This window comes from Homalodisca vitripennis, chromosome 8, assembly GCF_021130785.1.
Source record: "Homalodisca vitripennis isolate AUS2020 chromosome 8, UT_GWSS_2.1, whole genome shotgun sequence".
Classification (NCBI taxonomy): domain Eukaryota; kingdom Metazoa; phylum Arthropoda; class Insecta; order Hemiptera; family Cicadellidae; genus Homalodisca; species Homalodisca vitripennis.
In genome coordinates, this window is record NC_060214.1 from 8,158,020 (window position 1) to 8,175,809 (window position 17,790).

The following is a 17,790-nucleotide window of genomic DNA, read 5'->3' on the forward strand; positions in this document are numbered from 1 at the left end:
GACTGCAGATCCTAGGATTGAAGTCTCCAACAGCGTCATATTTCAGACGCTGCACTGAGAGAAAGGCGAACCGGAGCTAAACTTAATATTTACAAGATAATAAAGCTTTTCAGTTTTATGAACATGTAACACGAATGTCACCAACCAATGTCATCAGAGCCGTTAGAGACAGCTTAGTCGCGGTCACTTCATGCTGATGACGACAAGCAAACAAAAATCCCTAGAGATAGCGCCCTTCTTGTAACAGTTAAAAACAAATAAAGATCCACCTAAATATTATTTCCTATGAGACATTAAAGTTTTGGGTGCAGGCAACGGAATCAAATCGAAAACCGTACAGAATTTGAAAGGAGTTCGTGTGTCACAATTGATCAACCAATTTTGCCTTCAATAATCCATCGACTCGGGAATAAAGAACTAGGGGGAGAGGCTTCGATTATGCTCAACCCTTGTGACTTGAAATACTCCAAATATTGATGGTGTATGTTTTTGGGAAATCAGCCACAGTTGTTCCATATGTTACAAATATAGAACACCGCGTTTCGAGGATTGGTATCCATCTTCTTCTTCAGGTGTTAAAAACCCTGGTGGTAATCAATTACATTTAAGTTTTTTCGTTTCTGCCTTCACAATCTCGCACGGCCAATAAAAATATAGAACTATCTGAACTATGAATTTAGTTCCAGTTCACCTTCCTGGTCTCTGACGCTGTGTCAGATTTGACTCCTGGAATGTTCGTCTGAAGAGATCCAAAGAAAGTCGGCGTCGAGGAGGCTCAAAACTAACCTTTACATCGTTTCGACATTAGTAACCTACTAATACGTGAAGTGGCAGTCTCATTGTCTCATCAGGCGCACATAAAACTATGTGTCAGTGATGCTGTTCAGTTTTATACATTTTTAATTTTTGAATATCAAAACATTAAGTTGGTTTCAACATATTTTTCAATGAAAAGAGTCCACCTTCGTTACAAAGTTAAAGCCGCGCTATCATGAGAGTGTAACTCATCCGGATCCGGCGGGGTAGGATAAATCAAGTATGTAAATGGGGGCGTATATCGTGTTGGGGGGTTGGCACGCCCTAACTAAGCCTATTCATCAACACTCTACCGGGTTACTTGATTATCCTTGTGTACACTTTTATTGTTTACAGGTCTGCATACATTTTGTTTTTTTGACAGTGTTCTGGTATTCAGAAAATTACAAAAGCCCTTGTTTGTTTATCGTCTCTAGACTGGTATACATAGAAATAAAAACAAACCATTTCCAAATTAAAAAAAAAAATTGAAAATTATGTCTGGAAGCTGTTTAAATGGCGGTTCATAATAAAATATGAATACACCGATAAAACTAACATTCGAAGGATCTTATGGAACATAACGAAAAAGCTGGGGCATAGACTGACTTATGCCCTTTTCTCCACAATACCAATTGTGATCTTCCTTGGATCAAGAGGAAGAATTGAACCACGGTTCAAGTCTCTAGGACCTTTCTATCAGAAGTTATAGCACAGACAGTCATATGGACGGACTACTCGTTGACATTTAGGTAACAAAATCAATGGTGTTCTTCCTTGGACCAAGAGGAAGAAATGAACCACGGTTCAAGTCTCTAGGACCTTTCTATCAGAAGTTATCGCACAGACAGTCATATGGACGGACTACTCGTTGACATTTAGGTTAACAAAATCAATGGTGTTCTTCCTTGGGCCAAGAGGAAGAAATGAACCACGGTTCAAGTCTCGAGGACCTTTCTATCAGAAGTTATCGCACAGGCAGTCATATGGACGGACTACTCGTTGAAATTTAGATAACAAAATCAATGGTGTTCTTCCTTGGGCCAAGAGGAAGAATTGAACCACGGTTCCTCTAGGACCTTTCTATCAGAAGTTATCGCACAGGCAGTCATATGGACGGACTACTCGTTGACATTTAGATAACAAAATCAATGGTGTTCTTCCTTGGATCAAGAGGAAGAATTGAACCACGGTTCAAGTCTCTAGGACCTTTCTATCAGAAGTTATAGCACAGACAGTCATATGGACGGACTACTCGTTGACATTTAGGTAACAAAATCAATGGTGTTCTTCCTTGGACCAAGAGGAAGAAATGAACCACGGTTCAAGTCTCTAGGACCTTTCTATCAGAAGTTATCGCACAGACAGTCATATGGACGGACTACTCGTTGACATTTAGGTTAACAAAATCAATGGTGTTCTTCCTTGGGCCAAGAGGAAGAAATGAACCACGGTTCAAGTCTCGAGGACCTTTCTATCAGAAGTTATCGCACAGGCAGTCATATGGACGGACTACTCGTTGAAATTTAGATAACAAAATCAATGGTGTTCTTCCTTGGGCCAAGAGGAAGAATTGAACCACGGTTTCAAGTCTCTAGGACCTTTCTATCAGAAGTTATCGCACAGGCAGTCATATGGACGGACTACTCGTTGACATTTAGATAACAAAATCAATGGTGTTCTTCCTTGGGCCAAGAGGAAGAATTGAACCACGGTTCCTCTAGGACCTTTCTATCAGAAGTTATCGCACAGGCAGTCATATGGACGGACTACTCGTTGAAATTTAGATAGCAAAATCAATGGTGTTCTTCCTTGGGCCAAGAGGAAGAACTGAACCACGGTTCCTCTAGGACATTTCTATCAGAAGTTATCGCACAGGCAGTCATATGGACGGACTACTCGTTGACATTTAGATAACAAAATCAATAGTGTTCTTCCTTGGGCCAAGAGGAAGAATTGAACCACGGTTCCTCTAGGACCTTTCTATCAGAAGTTATCGCACAGGCAGTCATATGGACGGACTACTCGTTGACATTTAGATAACAAAATCAATAGTGTTCTTCCTTGGGCCAAGAGGAAGAATTGAACCACGGTTCCTCTAGGACCTTTCTATCAGAAGTTATAGCACAGGCAGTCATATGGACGGACTACTCGTTGACATTTAGATAACAAAATCAATAGTGTTCTTCCTTGGGCCAAGAGGAAGAATTGAACCACGGTTCCTCTAGGACCTTTCTATCAGAAGTTATCGCACAGGCAGTCATATGGACGGACTACTCGTTGACATTTAGATAACAAAATCAATAGTGTTCTTCCTTGGGCCAAGAGGAAGAATTGAACCACGGTTCCTCTAGGACCTTTCTATCAGAAGTTATCGCACAGGCAGTCATATGGACGGACTACTCGTTGACATTTAGATAACAAAATCAATGGTGTTCTTCCTTGGGCAAAGAGGAAGAAATGAACCACGGTTCAAGTCTCTACGACCTTTATACCAAGATCTGTCACACAAGATACGGACAACGATACGATTTTAAGAAGGCCTTGTCAGGTCCTTGATAAACATAGGGACGGAGAAAGGTTGAGTGAAAGTGTTACTGGTTTCATTTAATCATAGGTTAGGAGTAATTGCGTTAGGATATTTGTAATAGTGTGATTTAGTCCATGGGAGATGTCCTTAGTAGACCATGATACATAAATGGTTGCAGATTGTCTGGGAGTAGGGTGGAGAGATGCATAGTCAGTATGGCACAACTATACTGTCTCTGGAAGCATTTGATACGTGATTGGCGCAGTGTTCATGAAAATCATTTTGAGGTTAAGAAGACATGTGAGGAAATGAGTCTGTATGAAATTAAATGGACAATACGACCATGTTGTTTCTAGGTGAGTTGAAGAAGGACTGGGAAGAGTGGGGATATGTAGCAAAATCACGTAATTTTTACCACTAATCAAGTCACGCTACAGGAATGGTGTGACAAGAAGTTGAAAATTTCAGGGAGAAACAATTAACAGAGTTTGGCTTCTTAGAGAAAAAAAGATGACAACTAAGCTTAAATAAATAATGATTAGTAAAATAAAATACAGTAATAATGTTCATAGAACAATATTGCAACAGTTAAATGTAGGTAAGAAATGACGTAATGCATTGCGGAGTCGAGTAGAACCGAGAAGGAGGCAGAAGAGATAAACAGAGTTGCATGTAGTTCTACAATCAGTGCTGCTCAGAGCTGCCAATCGCGCAACAAGACAACAGGGTGTTAATGTTGCGGAACCGGTGTCGTGTGTTGGCACACCTGGTTGACGTCCTTTGTAACTCTGTTGATGAGATCCTGCTTTCCTTTGACAAAACACTTCATTACTGCAGATCTATCCGAGAAACATGCGAGTTCGTTTGCCGTAACAAGGCTGTAATTACGTTCCCTCCCTGCGACCTTTCAGGGCCATACATTGTTTTGGGTGCCCCGTGCCTTGGCAGGTTGTATTCCTTTACTCTAACTGAGTTGTAAACATTAGCTATTGTGATTAATCTAATAGTAATAAGCTTTATATAGTACGCTCTTATAAAGGGTGTTCAGTAAAAGTGATCCAGTAGTTTGTGATTTTGTTTTACACATGAGCAAACAATTTCATATGAAGGTATGTCCTAAAACATTCAGTTTTCCTTCTATCTGTCTGTATGTATTGTTTATTGAAAAAATATATCTTTTGAACCAGTTACGATAAAGCTACGAAACTTGAGAATTATATTAACCTTTGGTAGACCTTTTTAAAAAATAAAATATTAACAAAATCCTTTTGCCCGTTTCAAAATGGCGTTTGTTTAAAAACTTTTTAGTTCAATACAAAACCGGAATAGTTATGAAAAATGCATAGGATACCAATTATTTACTAATTTTTATACCAATCCCAATAGTACCTTTTTCAAAGAAATCCGTCAATGCATAAGCGAGCATGATCAATTTGTATGTGTGCTAGCACTCAGCTGTTTTAAATAAGCTATACCAATTTTAAAAAGTACCAATTATTTTGAAAATTTTATGACAATTACAACGTTACTTTTTCCAACGAAATCCGTCAACGAATAAGCAAGCACGGCCACTTTAAATATACACTTGCACAAGCCAGGAGCAAGAAACAACTGACACCTCTCAACTGGGACAAGATTTTGTAGAGAGAGAGTAGTGATTGCCAATTTATTATATTGAACAAGAGCATACATGAGCTCACAGTTTTACCAGTAAGATCGTACACAAGATATTTCGATACCCCCCTTGAAAATTCTACCCCCCCTTTAAACCTTATTCTGCCCGTCCTCACGGGCCACTGGCCTGTTCGAGGCTCTTATCAAACACGATAAGGGAGAGAGTCGATACAGTACAAGGTAGATGGTACTGATAAAAAGTGCAAGGGTCACAGACAGGATTTGAACCTGCGCTATCTCTAACTCAAACTCAAAGTCCAACGTCTTTGACCTCTCGGCCATCGGTACTCCCATGAGCACTATTGGAACTCTCGAAGTAACTATTGTGGAGGAGTGCATTTTGTTTCGTTATTCGTCTTAAAATACTGTGTTTGTGTTAAACTAAGCAAAAGTGATGAGTAAATTTTCACAAATATGGCTGCAAGAGCTTTAAAAATTATGAATTTTATCATCCCACGGTAACAAGTGTTATAACAAAAGGTACTTTTTAGAAAGAATATTTATAGTTATTTAGTAGGCACTATGATTGCTATTACTAAGATAAAAAGCGATGCAAATGGTTTGACTTACACCTTTTAGAGCTGGATGTTTAATTAAAAACCACTACAGGAAAACAAAATAATATCTAACAGAAACAAGCTACTGGTTATATTTAGTTTGTCTTTACGTGAGGATAAATGAACCGATATTAGCAGGAGTGTTCGAAACCAATGTATTGTGAAACAATAAATAAAGCCAAATGAGTAAAGAATCATCTTTAATTTTCAAAAGGAATTCAGGAATTTACTGTTTGAATTTGGCCGTGACGACGACGATATTCCCATTGGAGGTGACCTTCGTCTTGACAGTGTTCAGGTCGATCTCGTCAGGTAGCCGATGTCTGCGCTCGTATGAGTACTCTGCCCTCGAGGTGTCCGTGGCCTCCACGGCCTTCCCTGTGATCACCACCTCTCTGCCCTCAAGCCTTACGTCGTACTTGAACCGGTGACCCTCCCCCAGGAGGATCTTCGAGACGTAGACGTTGCCCTCGCCGTAATCTCCGTCATCCCGCGGCGGAGGCAGCCACCAGCCCATGGTTCTGCTCGGAGTCTCCTGGACGTGCGGAGAGGAAGCATTCCGAGGATGCGATATCTCTTCATTCCTCGTGCCGGAAAACCGTCCTTGCAGAGTTGGACGGTGCGCGATCGCTCCTGAAAGAGAACATACGTTACCAGTGATGGCGATTCACCATCAGGTAGTATTTTGGGCTATCTGTATTAACCCATGATTTCTTGAACAAAAATGGAATATATGCGGAGTTAGGTGAACTAGTCGTCACTGCCCCAGCAACCACACACAGCATAATTTATCCGTACTCCGAATAACATGGGTATTAAAGAAATTGGGGAAATATTATATTTTGGTTCATAAATAATATAATAGGCTCACAATTATCTGATACACTTTTATAACAAGACTTATATCTTTTGAAGTTTTTTTTGACGATGGAAGGATTGTGAATGAAACAGGATTTTCCGGACATTTTCCATCGTTTAGTGATACACTTTTTTCCTGAAAAATCCTGTTTCATTCACAGACTTATATGGTAGTATTTCCGTCGAGGAATAAAGTAATCAAATTCAATGATAAAAACCAGTGCCCTTCCTTAATACATTTGGCAGTTTAGATGCTAAATACTATTGAACACTGATACTAGCTTTTACGTAAGTTCATGCATATTCGTTTAAATAATTGGAACTGTTCAGCGGCGGATACAAGTTTAAAAACCCTCACCATTAAATGTAGAAGAATGTAAAATTAAAGAAGTGTTCAGGTAAACCACATTTTATTAGTATTGATATGCTACAAGTTTGGTCAAGATCAGTTCTTCATATTCGCGGTGATGACGACGAATCCCTTTTCACTTTGGTCAGCTTCCACGCTGGCCAGGTCCACTTCCTTGGGTAGGTGGTGTCTCCTGACAAACTTGTAGCTGGCCCTTCCTCCCTCCTGCTTCCGGTCCTCCATCAGACCCCGGATGACCACATCCCTCTTGTCCAGTCGGATGTCGTAGTCGTGCCGGGTACCTCCTAGAATCTCCAGCCTGTAGGTGTACCGCCGAGACGTCGTTGTGTTGAACTGACTTGCACCACGGAAGGGAGTGCCAAGCCAAGGGTTACCAGAAAAGGGTTGGAAATGTGAGCCCCCTGTAATACAAGCCAAGTAAGAAAACCTTAAATCACGTTGTTACGATTGTATACTTCAAAGATTTGGAAGGATAGTGGTGAAGTCATTCCTGCATTATTAAAAAATTGTACATACGGATGTAAAATAAATAAAAATACAAGAATCACAAAGAGCATTCAGCGCTATCCGACGGCCAGTCGTAGTACTACCACTGACGAGAAAGTGCCCCATAGCGAATCTCAGCAAGATGTCCTGGCCTGGAATGCATTTGCTCAGCACTGCGGAATTGGCTCAAAGATATATACACAAATAATTAAACGTAGCGCTATGACCATAGAAAACTCAAATAATACGATGCTCTGGAAGAGAAGCACGGTAAGTAAAACAATTAACTTGTTTGCAAAATATAACATAATCAATTACTGTAGTTGAAAACTTTAGGGAATATAAATCCGAATAGACTCAATAAGTTGTACAATAATAGCCTTGTTTTGGAAAGTTGCTGAATTTATAAACAAAACCATCGAGTCTCGTGAGGTAGTACAAAATTATGCCAAAGTGCTTTGACTTAAGCGTTCATTCCCTTTTCCTACATCCACATGTCATGTTGCTGGGTCGGAACTATTTTATCGTGTTCTGTGTGTTTGTTTAATCACAATCGATACAATGCGGAAACTATCTGGATAATATGTTCCAGGTGATTATAATTCTTCTGCCAGATACAACATTTTTTGTATTCATCTACCATGTAGTTACTACTTACAGCTACTAAATTTCACAGTTTTTGGTAGAAAATACTATAAAATTAAAATAAAGAACCACCAAAACTGATTTTATGCCCGCTTTAAAGATTCAAGAACTTTTTAAATCTGCAAGATTTAATTATTTATTTGTATGTTAAGTATACAACCTCTTATTAAAAATAATAATTCTTATTTCATTAAACTTCTAACCAATATTTTTGTTTTTAATTCTAAAGCATGGGTGAATCGTTGTCGAGTATTTCAAATTTACATTTACACATTTTACTTCACATTTGAAAATTAAAGGTTGGGATAATTCAATACAGTTTTTGAAAATATCCTTAAAAATCATGAAAGTTATTTTGGTATTCTTTAGACATCGCTGTAACCCTAAGAGAGCCGGAATCTTCAAACGTTAAAATTGAGCGGTGTCTAATTAATTGATGTATAATCGATATCGTTGTTACCCTTGCGTTAAATGCAATATAAAAATATAGCAAAGAAACTAATATATATTGTAAGGAAAAGCTGTTTTTATGTTTAGGTTTCACACTATACACTTGTAGTTTATAAACACGTGAAATCATTTGTTCTCTTAACCAAAGTGTTTTAATATTGAGTTTATTCCTCTTTCTTTACAATAAACTACAAACTGTGTGTGTCTCAAACGTTTTAATACTGCTTACTACCAATGTCTTTTTATAGTAGAGTATGAGACAGTATATTTATAGACAGCATATTGTAGTTTATTTACACGATGTCATATTTATTGTAGGTACAAAAATTATTTTGATCCATCCAAGGCTATTAATTGAATGATTTATAATAATATCAATCACTGTGGACGAAATCGGTCTCGTAAAACAAATGCAAAGAATTTCTAGAGCAACCCGCGTGATGGCGGCTGGTGCGTTTCAATCCCCCCTCTACGCCCCGTGCCCAACACTGTTACCAATTTTACATGTATGGAAAATTAGATTTGTCTCACACGTGTTTGCACCAAACATCGTCAACTGTTACCGTAAACAAATGTATGTAATTGCATAGAGATATACATCAATTTGTTTGCAGACAACATTGTAGATCAAACAGGCAGTAAGTGACCATCGTGACGTCATAGCGGGAACAGCTGATGATCAGCAGAGATGTGGCAACACCGCCTCTAACGTCATCGAACTTTTTTCCTGCGGGTATACTAGTTGAACATGCTGATGTTCAAGCATACTCATTAACAATAATATGCCTTACTTTGGATCTATCCATTAACAAAATCTTAGCATCCAGTATGAACGTTTATTTTCATCTGACGCAGTCACAGACTTGACTCCTGGAATCTGGAGTCACGTTCTTATGGACACATCCAAAAACAGTCGGTGGAGAAGATGCTCAAGACGAACTCTTTACATCGTTTCGGCCTCAGAGACACGTAAGACCAAAAATATTTTCTCATTGGCTCATCAGGTGCACAGTTGACTGCACTACGAGGCACAATGGAGCAAACCGATTTTCCTAGATATAACGTCGAGCATAGCTACGTCACCTTCTAGGTCTGGACCTAACTCTACACTTACATTGAATCAACACTCTCTACCATAGCTTAGTATCCATATTTACTCAAATTCTCTGTAACATCTGCAATTGTAATTGAGTATGAAGCAAAAAGACAGAAGATATGATAAATAATTCACTGATGACACCAATAACATGGACAATTCACAAATCAGACGACTTCAGTTTGGCCGTAACGACGAGTTCACCGTGCTCGAACCTGGTCTGCACAGTGTTCAGGTCGACATCACTGGGCAACCGATGTCTTTTGACGAATTCGTATGTCCAGCGATCCTCGCCCACCTTTTCCTCGATCTTGCCTTTGACCACGATCTCGCCGTTGATGATCTTGACGTCCAGCATGTCGGGGGTGTAGGGGTCCAGGGTCATGCGGTACATGTAGGTGCCGGAAGGAGGGTACCAGCCGGACCGAATGTGGAGAGGGTGAGCGGAAAGGTTCGGCCGAGCGACTGTCACTTGTCGAGGCCTGGCAGTCAAACGCACCCCCTCTGCGAACAGCCGTGATGATCATTAGTCATTTGGCAGTGGACTTTGGTGTATTGCTATTGGAGCCGCAGACATTCGTGACGATCAAATGACGTGGAAGTTCTACGGAATATAGTTTAATTTGAGATATGCATGCTTAAGGAAGTCACCAATACGTTTACCACAATAACCAAGTGATACTTTAAAGGTGGGAGAACCTAAATACCTAATGCACGGCAAGCTGGGGGTTGGGAGGAGAATGAAATTGATTACATTGCTTACAAACACCCTATCAATCTCTCTCTCTCTCTCTCTCTGGTCTCTTTCCACTTCTCACTTTTACTTTCCTCTATATACGTTCCTTTGTCAGTGCCACCTGTCGTTCTCTGGCATGTTCGAAAAATATTCCCTTGGAAATCGGTGTTAACAGAAGCGTGGTCGTGACTTGTGCAAAACAGCCCTTCCGGTGATATTCGAAAATGTCATTAGTTCTTGTCCAGTATGTAGCGCTACATCTTCAATGTTAAAAAGAGAATTATTTTAAAAAGAAATCAACGTTAGTACAGAACGAAAAATGTAGTATGAGGCGCATGCCCACAACCCACCCTTCCCTCTCTAGTCTATACAAAAATACACGGTACAGTCCAAACCTAAAGTAATACTTTCACGGATTGGGTGATTTGTATTGTGAGCCGTAGATTTTGGAGCGAGCTGTACTCGGTTGAGCTGTGAGAGAGGGGTAGGATCCTAGCGGGGAGTGGGGATCGTGTATTCCTCCCCGCTTCGCTCTTCATGCTAAATAGTTCAGTCTGTAAAAAATAAACAAAAAAACGAAATAAAATGCAATTAATACGATGTAGAACCGACGATAACCATTATAAACCTGAGAAGGTGCTAAAGTTCAACTAGATGGGCGATAGTTAAATCCTATCAGAAACCTTTCGAATTAATTCTCACATAACTAAAGCATTCCAGTACTTCATAAATATTCTTTATGAGTAGTAAATTCGATTCGGATGTAGGTAAATAACAAAATTGGTTATTGGCTTTGATCAAATATGTTTCTTAAGAATTACGACACATAAAGTTTATTGCTAAAACTAAATATTAACTATTGATATACCCTAATAAATTAAATTTCCTCTTATTTTCAATATAAGGTACAGATTTCATGACTCTCGTTTCTAATATTATTTTTAAATATTCAAAGCACCCTTTGCAATATATTTCCTCATGTAATTTGTTTTCATGTGTGCAATGTGAACATTTTCCATGTGTTTATATTCGACCACAGAAACATACACGAATATACTCCATAGTAATTTCAACGTAATCTAACGTTGACATAAACATCTTCCAAGTGTACCGTTGTCACATTTGAATTTCACCTACACAGGGGAGGTTGGTATCCCTGAAATTCCGTATATTTTGGCAAATTTAATAGTTGCATCAATAGCTTCCCACTTCCTCTCGACTTTGCACCTCACCTCAATCTCTTTGTCTATTAATCTTGCCATCCACCATATCCGGATTAGGGGAGACTTGATAGGTGACAATCAGCTGACTCATACGTCGCGGCTGGCCGCCTGTGGGCGGGTAGGGGCGCCTTTTCCAAAAACATTGGACTTTCCCTTAGAGCCCGTCCTTCGGTATTCCCGTGAAAAAAGAGGCCATAAATGGAATATATATATATTGATTTATTCAGTTGTATATCGTGGTTATATTTAAATAAAAGGTGTTACGAAAGTTCAGTTCTATTAATTCACTCACTGACAGGGAGTAGATGAGGTCAATGTCTCGAGGACGGCTAGTACAACCTCGGCCGCGCGCTCAGATCCTTTGGTCCATATGTAACTTGATGGAGCCTGACAGATGTATGGCCTATTGAATAACCCACTGGGTGTGTTGAAAACGGTAATGGGTATTAACACTACACTGTGCAATTTAATCACATTTTTGAATACCTGTGAAATAAAAAAACAGGTGCGATAAATGTTTTTAGAAGTACCTTTTTACATTAAAAAACTATTTTGGTAGTGCGATGGGGTTTAGGATTGGAATGACTTTTTTTAATTTTTAAAGAACATTTCGGTATCTTTAGATACCATTTCAGAATAGAAAGAGCATAGAACATTGTTTTCTTCACCCAAGTAGGGGTGGAATTTGAAGTAGCATTTAGAATCTTGGAACATCAAATAGTTTCGCCTAAACCGTTTCGAGTAACGGTTTAAATGTAAGAATGTAGGCTATGGAATGTAAGTTGTACAGTATGCACATGAAAGGAGTGTCAAGTTTTTATTTATAACAATGTTTAATCTTTCTAAGAAAAAGTGATTAAATACGTGAAATCTTATTCAATTAAACATCTAACTTCCTAAATTTACAGATGAATAAGAAAATTATCACTTCCTGAATCTATAGCTCATGTAAACACTGAAAACGTTTCTCTTTAGTATTCTCAGAAGTTTTTTTTGTCTGATTACAAAGTTATCAAAATACATCAAAATATCTTATTTTAATTGGCTATCATTCATGGTGGATTGATGGAAACATGTGTTTCTGTCATCAAGACAGTTATCTTTGAGGGCAATGAATTTAAAACAAAAATACTTCCCCAACCAAAAACATATTTCACCTTAACTTATATTAATCAGCGAAATAGTATATTTCCACACCAATAAACAATTTAATATAGTGAGGAATTATCCATAAAGCGAGCCTGATAAATTGTTGGGTACTTAATGAACATGCTATCACAGTTAATGGTACGAACCAAGTTAGGGAAGTTGTGCTGTGAGTTTCGATCTAAGTTACAGTGAGTTCCCGCTAGAGTGAAGCACTGCTGTTTATTGCCCCGTGTGTTGACGGCTGGGGGTTGATAGGGGGTGGAGGGGGTGCTCTCTCCTCAAGGCAGCCAACTTTGATTACACGCCTCGTACTGCTGTTGCCAACTGTTTGCGCTGGTCGGAAACACAATTGGTACAATCACGAAAGTATTAAAGCTTGACTGTAAAATGATTTATGTTTTCAAACACAACATGCCTTTGAACCACTGTGTTAATAATTGGGGGAACAGTGCAATCTCTCAACCCTTATACAAACACATTATAATACGTCAACAGAATTTGGATATTCGTAAATAACATAAAAACATGAAATTAAGCATCAAATTTGTCATTTACATTTCTGAAATCATTGACATTTCAGAAATAATCTGTTAATAGCAAATAATGAAATTTGAATATGAAAAAATCTATGGGAAGGTAACTTTCAAGATTTACTATGGCTTGTATTCTATAAATTATAAAGAAAATATATGGAGTGAATGAGAATCTCTCTCTCTCTCTCTCTCTCTCTCTCTCTCCTCTCTCTCTTTCTTTCTTTCTTTCTCTCTCTCACTCACTCTCTGTCTCTCTCTCTCTCTCTCTCACTCTCTCTTTGAAGATGTTTGTATGAAGACATTGGTAGACTCAGAAACTATTTGGCCAATCATTGTGATAATTTGTATGTATATTTACTTTTCAACGGAGAAGGTTTATATGCTATGCCCATTGATGTAACTCGCCACCAGGCGTCGCTGCAAAAGGTTTTCAAAGCGCCTGCACATTATAAACTGCAATTACGAGACAGTTACGTATATTTTGATTTAAATTTGTCTTGAAAATAAATTTTTTGTTGAACTTAAACCTTGAGTGTTGGACCATTTATAATAAAGTACATGTACGTGTACAATGGCTATACACATACACTTTCAAATCATTTCAAAATAATTGAGAAAGTTTTTGAAAAATGTGACGTGGGACACTTCAAGGGTTTCTCAAACACCAAACAAATATTTTACTAGTTTAAATATGTTTGGTATATTTTTTACTTTCTATTTCTTATACTGATGTTACTTTTTAAAACTATAATCTATATTTGGAAAAACACTGACTTTATCAAACTTAATTTTACTACTTCAAAAGTTACTAGTTAAAGTTTTCTCGTTTATAATGTTAGGAGAGTGAGGAAAATGTGTTAAAGTTTTTCCTTCTTACCTGTATTATTCAAAAATTGTTGGGTTTGAAACCTTTGAAATATTTCGAATTAGCAGAATGGATTGTACTTTCTTAATATGTCGAGCTAAACCAATTTATGCATTGTATCAAGAATTGTTGAAGAAAGGGTGAGGGGGATTAAAAGGAAAACGAAGGAAATCATAACATTTTTCGTTTTATTCGTTACAAGTAAAACTGAGATTTTTAAAAACTTTGATTTTTAAAACTAAATAATCAAGAAACGCTAAGATCCCAGGTCAGTTACCTCATTGCAGCGGTTCCTATTAACTGAGAAATGACATCAGAACTTACAGTAGAAATACTATAACTGAAATACATATTCTCCAATGCTGTTTATAAAGAATAACAGTAGCAGTATTTAAAGAATAAAATTAATCTTAGAATGCCTTAGAGACACTCTAAACAATCTAATAATGTGCACTTTAAATGGAGACACTTATATTTTTGGAATTGAATGACGTTATAATTCTGCAGTGTATCTGAATTTGAGTCTCTATTGCCGCATAAAAACATCCTTAAACAGGAAAAGGCCAATTCTGTTTCCTGATTTTCCGCCATATTGTTTCTGCCGTGACGATCACCATTTATTATTAGCCATCCTCGTCATTTTACAGTAGTTAGTGGGTCAGTACAGACTTATTTTGACCTGTATTCTTTAGTACGGTTTCAATAATGATTTTGTTTTTATTAAGTGCACGTTTTAGAGATAGTGTGCATGAAGTTGAAACACTACTTATTTGTTGTAGTTCCTGACTTGTGTGTGTTACAAGGCTTTGGTATGACTTGTTTATTTAAACTAGATTATAGTGACGTGTTAGATTAGTTTTCTGCCTGATTTCTAAACTTGGTGTTACTGATTTCTTGTATCACTGAACCCGGCAGATGTCTCGAAACATCCTGTTTTATTCGTAACCTAATTTTATTTCATAACATCGAAAATCTAATGATAATAAAATATATATAATAAATTATAATATATATAATAATGATAATGCTGATAATAAAATGAAGCTGAACGCAATGTTTCTAGATCCTATCGTATTATACAAATGTAAAAATATACCTCTCTAAAACTAAAATTTATCATACAAAGTTTTAGCGATATTAACCTGTTGACGAGTGCAGCAAAACATACCCAAATGAGTGCGCACGGCATTTACCGTTTGGACCCGTATGAGGAAGCACGGAATTTTCCGTTGCAGACTAATGACTGTCAATTCGTTCTCACTGACTTACTGTGACGTCCAGCGGAGATTTTTGGAACTTTTCAGTTGTTCCTAATAGTGTCTCTGTACAGTGTTGCTAGTCCTGTATCGTGGTGGCACCTGGTGATAACTTTAAAAATATTTTACGGAGGCGGGACACAAGACCCGCTACGCCTCCAAGGTCGCCATTTTATAAGGCCACTCCTCCAGAATAACACAAAGAAGCGAAAACTACTCAGGCAGTGCTATGTGTGTATGCAAACACACTACTCGAACTGGACAAGAAGAAAAGAAACCAGCTATGAATGTTCAACATATGAGGTCGCTCTTTGTATATATCCTTGTTTTGAGCAGTATCACATATTAGCAAAGTTTTAAAACGAGAATATTGCTTTTAACAATCTACGATGTATTTTTATATACATTTAAACTATAATAAACAAGTTTATTAACATTTAAAACTTTTTTTTGTTTTACTCCCTAACAGTCTGTCACTGGTCTCAGTGTGGACCGTCATAGGGGCATGGCAAATGCCGTGCGCACTCGTCAACAGGTTAAAAATGAGTAAAATAGTTTATTTTTTAAATTCGAAATTTTAAAAACAATGTTGTAATGTACTGCTTGAAATAACAATATAACTAAATTGAAACTGGTCTGACTTTGGAGGTCAAATGGAATAGGCATCTTTTTATGTCTCCTTCAGACGCGGAAAATTGTGGCGGCCAGTATTCGACACACCACTGTTTCCGTACATTTTGTTAATGCCCGGACTGTCGGACACAAATGCCTAGGCTAGTCGGCCACCACCTCTGCAGAGGGCTCTGAATTCATGCTGTATTTGTGCGAATGGAGAATCCATTGTCTCCCACCATAGTCCTCATCCAATTTATTTCAACCAATAGGAAGCGCGTCGGTGCTGTGGCACTCCAAGTCAAACTAAAGCCGGAGGTCGTGCTACAACACCTACACTTTTGTATAATTGTTCCATACCACCTACGTTCAGGACTATTTCGCTGCCGGCACTATGGTATTAGGTGCTTGTTAATTGGTAAGTTACACTGTAACGAGGACATTTCATGTCGTGTATAATATAAATTCAAGTGTAGACTGGCAGTTGTTTATCAGTTATAGAGAAATGTTTTTCTTATGAACCAACTTATTTATTATTTACTAATTTGTGGATAGTTAATAATGTCGTAAGCATGTATGTGTTTTAAGGTAATTATGAATGGTACAAGAACGTGATGAGTGATGTATAGTCTTGTTACTACGTAAATAGACCTTTTATTCAAGGAAGTCCTTACATTTTAAGGGTAGTCCGGACTTTGGGGAATTACGGTCTTTGAGTATTGGTAGACTGCTGAAGTCTCTTAACATAATTGTCATCCTTCGCTGCCCAAAGGATCGAAGCAGAAGAGCCAATGTCATTTAAGATAACACAGGAAATCCGATTCCAATTTTCTGTATTCTCAAACTATCCTCGAAGTCTAGCATACATACAGTTGGATCAATGGATGACGTCACCAGTAAAAAGGCTTATATTAACGATATTGATGAATTAGCCTAGAGCAATCTTATTTGGTCTAAAGGTAATCGTAATTCATTAATAAAACTTCCATAATTAATACAACTTAAGTTTGGGAAACATTATCAACATTCATAATTTTTGTAGAGCAATTGACTTTAAGCATGGAAAAATAAACATTTTGCACACCGAAAAGGGAATAAGAGTGAACAAGTTGTCTTTGCTATTACCAAACATGGTTTACTTACGGATTATGTTTGACGAAATTCTTGAAAGCATTGTGGTAACAGTATAATTTTGACTTGAAAATTGTTAAATACTGGAATTTGGACTTGCTTAACACGGCACAAACATCGAGAGTGATTTTATATTGTTTTGGTTGTCAGGTGGTGTATTTATGTCTCCTTTATGAGTCACTCTAACAGCTGATAGTGTTTGTAATCCCGTAAATAATTTCAATAGATTCAAACATTCCTTTCTCGTTTATCACTTCATGGTAAAATATTAATGTGAGGTTTAAATTGTAGATTCCACCAAAACTATCTCGAACAAAAATAATCATACTTATACTTGATCTATGCTTATTATTTACTTAAAAAGGTGTTATTGCTTTTTGGTTGACGGTGGAGTCAAATCCTGTATTTTATTAATTTTGCTTTTTACTTCCCAACGGCCAAGAATCACTTACAACAACATACATACATGATGGCAATATCACTTACAGATTATTTTAACCCATTGCGGATCGTACTATTGTGGCGCGCGGGCACCAGAAGGTATGATTTAATTTACGGTCAGCGGCCGAACGAACAGCAATGGTGCGCCACATCGTATCGTTGGCTATTGTATACTCACTTCTTATATACTGTACGTTGAAAACTGGATTCCGGTTTATAAAGATATCTCCATCTATATTTTTAAAAAACAAAATAAATAAATACAATATATTGTTTATAAACTATTGTAGTAAATATCTCTAATAAATATCGATGAAGTTCAGACGATCGTAAGTTTTCCATCAGCTCATATTATGACACGCAAGTTATACCATAAAATGGGA

At 37.7% G+C, this 17,790-nt stretch overlaps 2 protein-coding genes across 6 annotated transcripts in view; one reads left to right on the forward strand and one right to left on the reverse strand.

The window, feature by feature from the left end:
- The window catches only part of LOC124367243 (regulator of G-protein signaling 7), a 539,841-nt gene that overhangs the window by 127,152 nt on the left and 394,899 nt on the right, over positions 1 to 17,790 (forward strand). The gene's annotated exons all lie outside the window — the stretch shown is intronic.
- On the reverse strand, positions 5,740 to 17,147 carry LOC124367247. 3 transcript variants are annotated; one of them, XM_046823941.1, is made up of 2 exons: positions 16,979 to 17,146; positions 5,740 to 6,189 (listed from the first exon to the last, which is right to left on the reverse strand). In XM_046823941.1, exons 1-2 carry the CDS (start codon positions 17,007 to 17,009, stop codon positions 5,783 to 5,785), a joined length of 438 nt encoding a protein of 145 aa, XP_046679897.1. In that variant the 5' UTR covers positions 17,010 to 17,146; the 3' UTR covers positions 5,740 to 5,782. The 3 variants fall into 3 exon arrangements, with proteins under 3 accessions (XP_046679897.1, XP_046679899.1, XP_046679898.1); XM_046823943.1 differs by lacking the exon at positions 5,740 to 6,189 and adding an exon at positions 6,808 to 7,185 and having other exon boundaries at positions 16,979 to 17,135; XM_046823942.1 differs by lacking the exon at positions 5,740 to 6,189 and adding an exon at positions 9,580 to 9,965 and having other exon boundaries at positions 16,979 to 17,147.